At 39.4% G+C, this 5,087-nt stretch overlaps 1 protein-coding gene across 1 annotated transcript; it reads right to left on the bottom strand.

Annotated features, from left to right (window-relative positions):
- Window positions 1-502: 502 nt before the first annotated feature.
- Window positions 503-2,025, bottom strand: LOC104948775 (son of sevenless homolog 2-like). The gene is made up of 3 exons (XM_010775002.1): window positions 1,930-2,025; window positions 1,407-1,505; window positions 503-766 (listed from the first exon to the last, which is right to left on the bottom strand). Exons 1-3 carry the CDS (start codon window positions 2,023-2,025, stop codon window positions 566-568), a joined length of 396 nt encoding a protein of 131 aa, XP_010773304.1. The 3' UTR covers window positions 503-565.
- Between the last annotated feature and the right edge of the window lie 3,062 nt (window positions 2,026-5,087).

Here is a 5,087-nt window from a genome sequence, read left to right as displayed (position 1 = left end):
TTTTTTCCTCTTAATGCATTGCATAAAGATCGGATCGGGAAAAATCGGTATCGGCAAATTGTCAAAATCAAATGATCGGAATCGGATCAGGAGCAAAAAAAGGTGATTGGGACATCCCTAAAAAATATGTAAATAAATAAGGGCGGTGGAACGGGGCCCCTGCTGCGAACTGATGCCACGCAGCATCTGCTTTCTGTGTAATAAGTAATGGGGATAAAACAGATAAAACTCTAATACACGGCCGCTGAACGCTCCAATGACATCTTTGTAAAATATTTACTTTAAGGTTAACGGCTTCTGAAAATCCATTTATTTCTTTTTTTCTCTCCAAAAGAAGCTAGATATTTCCTGCACACCTGATCAAAGTTGTGTCATTTGTGGAACATTTGCACAAATACTAGTTTTACATACAAATACGTTTTTACACGCTGTAAATTACTTTTTAGTTACGTAAGGTTGCCTTCAGTCATCGTCTTGTCTTTCAACATTAAGGACCGTCTTCATATTTGATTCCGTCATAATTTAAAACCATGACGGCTAACATCGGCTGCTGCTTCTATGCATGTCACCTTTTTCTTTCGATGTTTCCATGAGAGAAACTAGGGAATAGTTGAGAATATGAAATCGAGGATTTGTACCCAGGTTTGCGGCGAGGCTGGTGCTTGGTGTAGATTCGCTCCACGCTGCACTGCAGGTTCAGCAGCGCAGTGATCGCCTGCTTCAGACACTCTCTGTCGTCCAGGTCCTGACTGCGCTCCTGCAGTTGCTGCAAAAAACAAAGTGTTGGGAAAATAGTGAATGTCCTCCTCCAATATGAGAGTCCACATGATAACAAAGGTATCCCAGCTGTAGCTGTGAACATGACAGGATGTGTGATTACCTAGAAGAGCATCAGGACTGTTTGAGGCATATGATAGCTATGTGATTAACATGATGATTCAGCCTCTATGGAGAGAGACATATGACAAGCATGCTCATTTCTGACGTGGAGCTAATCTGAAGTAAACATTGAATACTGCTTTCTATTCCTCCATCTTGTGACTGTGGAACTCCCTCTCTTGGATATCAGCATGTGAAGGACACTGTTCAGGAACTAGTTGATGCTCTGTATGTGATGACTACTTCCATTCTGGAGAGGATCACAGATACATGGATCCTGAGGTTGAAGCTCAAGCTGATCACAAATGCAGGAAAAAACGCTTTTGTGGGTATATTTGATAAACACAGAAGACTGTAGGTGTCTTTCCAGAAGCACTTAAGCAGATTCAAGATATCAGCTGTGCAAAATCACATTTGATGTGATCGGCAAAATAACTATAAACCACAAAACAATCTAACAGACATTTTCTAGAAACCCTGAAAACCAATCATTTCTAAGTTATTCACATGCATAGTTTTAGACGTACCTGCAGAAGCTCGAAGTAGTGCATGCAGTGGTAAACCGGGACCATCATCAGCTGAGGGAGGACGTACTGCACGGCTTCTTTGAAACCTTCTGCAACCGCCTGCACACACAAAGAAAACTGTTAGAGATGGACTTTATTATAACTTTCAGAACATCTACGAATATGCCACTGAGTGAAAATGGGATCAAAAATACCAGGTACGATGATAAAGACTACAGCAGATTGTAAAATAACCGTAAACATCTAAAAGAAAACTTGAACTGCAACTTAACTATTAGTTCAATTATGGATTCATCCGTCAGCTATTCTTTTACTTAATTGATGAGTTATTTGGTCCCATGTTCTTGTAGTGTACCGCAGATTTGACTGTTCTATGTTTTTGTAAGTTTTATTCTTTGATTTGATTTTAAACCACACATTTTATGTTGATGATTGTGGTCTTCTACTATGCAACAAGTTCGATTTCATTTTCCACGGACACCTAAAGTAATCTCATCTTAAAGAAAGTAACAAAAAAAGTCACCCATTGCTTCACAAAGCCTAGAATGACTACCTCAAATGTCCGGGTTAGGTTTTTGTAAGGGCCACCGGATCTCCCCATGTCGCCCAACGACTTCATGGTTATACAGAGATCCAAGGAAAGGCACGCGCACTAGAGGACGTGTCGGCCTTACCCTAGCATAGCATTATGAATGGACCATAAAGAATGAAAGATGTGAAGTGGAGAAGGTGAGATAAGCTTGAAGAACAGAGACGAGGAGGTTAGCGGTGGTTACCTGCGGATACCTCCCCTGCAAAAATGGCCGTCCCCGTTTTAACCCATTAATCACTCATCAGACCCCGAAGGACTCGGGCGGAAAAGGGGTTAGGAGTGGAAAGAGCAGAATGAGAAAGTGGGTAGAGAGAGTATGTGGTTGGCTAAATAAATTGAATAATAAGATTAAAGTAAAGGTATACCATTATTAAAGTTTAGTGGTTTGAATTGAGAGTCAAATAGCCCTCTTTGGAGATGTATTTTATTTATCAAAATTAATTTCCAATTTGGGACTAAAGATAAGAGTGTACCATAAGTACATTTTAATTGTTGGAATTGAGAGTAAAATAGCCTTTTATGGAGAAGTATTTTAGGATTAGGCAAAAGGCCAGAGTGGTTAGGATTAGTGGTCAAACTGAGGGAAAGATGGTCCGTAATCTCATTTTAAAGAAAGTAACAAAAAAAGTCACCCATTGCTTCACAAAGCCTAGAATGACTACCTCAAATGTCCGGGTTAGGGTTAGGGGTCTTGTCCACAGCTCAAATAAAATCAACCAATTATTATAAATTAGTCATGAAACCAGAGAAGAAAATGCACATTTAAGAAGCAGGAATTAAAGAATTTTGACATGTTATTTCTTTTTAAAAAAATGACTCAAACTGCCTAATCAAATATTAAAAGTAAATATTTAAAGCTCTTATACAGAATACTGCAAAAAGGCTCTTAAAATGTGCATGTTTCAGAGTATAACTGAGACAGGAGGAGATGCAGCACGTTGGAGGAGGAAAGGCTGCAGGGTAACCGGAGAGGAGGCCGTCATAGTATCCATTTAAATCTCCCATTCCCCTGATAGAAGAATCAATACTCCACTACTCAGACTCCACAGCACTGAGAGTGTGTGTGTGTGTGTGTGTGTGTGTGTGTGTGTGTGTGTGTGTGTGTGTGTGTGTGTGTGTGTGTGTGTGTGTGTGTGCATGGAAAAGAGAAAGACATCATGTGTGACGCAGGCTGATGGACAGCCGAGGGAACAATGACCTAAGTTTAGACGCGTTATTGATACGTCAGCATCCTGAGGGTTCACAAATTGAGAAGCTTCATATCAGAAGCAATGCAATAAAGGAGCAATTATGAATCTTAAAAAAGGCAGTTTTGTTTTACTCATGCCTCCACAGTGAAGAAAATAATACAAAAATCGAGTGAAACTATAAATGAAATGAATTAAAACTATAAGAAATCTTTAAGGGGTGTCAGAAATAGTACGATTTGCATGGATTTGTAATGTTGCTGCAAAATAACTATTACTTCCATTATCAATTCATCCGTTGATGACCTTCTACATTTATGGTTACGTTTTGAAAGTGTCAAAAACGGCTAAAGATTCAAGGTGATGTCTTTATGTGTCCAAAGATATTCACTTTAACGTGATATCATAATAATAATGAAATAGCCTAATGCTAGTCTAGTATGTGAACAAGTGACTGAATGAGAGGATTTTACTGCCGAGTTGTGAGAGTTTGGGAACGGATGTTTTCATATCGTTCTGTTGTTGTTAGCTTGTGATCAGCTGGCTAGCTTAGCTTAGCACTAAGACATGATATAGCACGGCTAACGAGAGAAAAACTACAATATCTTCCTGAATTTAAGGAAACACAGGGCGAGTAACTGGTATGTAATTTATAATTGTGTAGATGTGGTATCCCTTTATTATCGAGGTCTACTTTTACAGCTGACCTGAGCGTGTAAACTGTAAATAACGTAGACGTTGTGTTGGATAACGTGTAAAAACCAGCAGCCTGAATACAAACAGGACACCATGTTCCCTCCTCACTGAGGTACAGCGCTCCACGTCGGGGTCCTTCTCCGTCTTAATTCACCGATTATTTTCAACATGAAATGCTTCTTGAGACACCAGCCTTTACTCCCTTCCCTCCCCTCCCTCTCCTCCCTGCCCCGCAGAGTGGCAGCCTGGGCTATTTTTAAAAGGCGATGTAATTTACCCACAATGCCAGACGCTGCAGAGTGCTGCACAGACACATCTATCTGAGCGAGGAGCGAGAGGAAGCACTGATTTAAAAAGCCACCCTAAAATGTTGATTTTCAGCTTTAAAATCAATTATCTTCTCACATTTTAACTTTAGGCTCTAATGTTTACATATAAATAGTTTCTTCTTGTATTTTATGTTATATTCTTATTGCACATTTTTACTTTTATTCATTTTGCACATTTTCACCTCATGTTAATATAACATGTTTTATTCTAAATTATCTCATTATTTATTTTTTTATTTCATTGCTCATTATTTCTTACTTTAAAGGTCACCTAGCATGCTATTTTTAGGCAATAGCATAGGTCTCAGATATATACAAATATATAAAAAACATGGCTATGAAGTGTTTTGCTCAAAATACCAAACAGATCACCCATTCTAGCCATTCCTCATATCCCTCTATTTCACTTCCTGTTTCAAAAGTGCTGATTTTGGGTATAAAGCTTAAATAAAAAAAATGTGATAACAAATAAAAAAGGAGGGGTCTGAGCTCATGCGGGACCCGGCAGCTACTGTCTAAACTAAATACTGCGGTGATGAAACGCCATATCATGGATTATCAAGGATTATCTCTGAAACAGTATGGAGCTCAAAGGCTTTCTCTCTTGCCGGTTATACCACAAGGTGAGTTCCTTTTTACTTCCTGCTTCTTCACACACATGCTCTCCAGTACAGGTTAGCTCTGAGTGTTAGCGATGCTAATGTAAACACCGACCATATTACGTCCAAAACAGTCGGGCATTGTTTCTGATAGCAACGTTTCTGTCGGTCTGCATTGCCGATATGACGTCATATCGGACGCAAATCTGGATCAGCTCCGTTGTACCCCCGTTTTTAGAGATTTGGGTACGGAGGAGAAGAGAGAGGGTTTATTTCTG

Source organism: Notothenia coriiceps, unplaced genomic scaffold, assembly GCF_000735185.1.
Source record: "Notothenia coriiceps isolate Sejong01 unplaced genomic scaffold, NC01 NC01_scaffold00015075, whole genome shotgun sequence".
Taxonomy (NCBI): Eukaryota; Metazoa; Chordata; class Actinopteri; order Perciformes; family Nototheniidae; genus Notothenia; species Notothenia coriiceps.
The sequence above is the reverse complement of the archived record's forward strand: the minus strand, read 5'-3'. Positions and strand labels throughout refer to the sequence as shown.

Coding starts and splice junctions, on each gene's coding strand:
- LOC104948775 (XM_010775002.1), bottom strand. CDS start 2,025: ATGAAGTCGTTGGGCGACATGGGGAGATCCGGTGGCCCTTACAAAAAC. Junction 1,506..1,929: donor TAGGCTTTGTGAAGCAATGG/GTGACTTTTTTT, acceptor TTGTGTGTGCAG/GCGGTTGCAGAAGGTTTCAA. Junction 767..1,406: donor ACTACTTCGAGCTTCTGCAG/GTACGTCTAAAA, acceptor TGTTTTTTGCAG/CAACTGCAGGAGCGCAGTCA.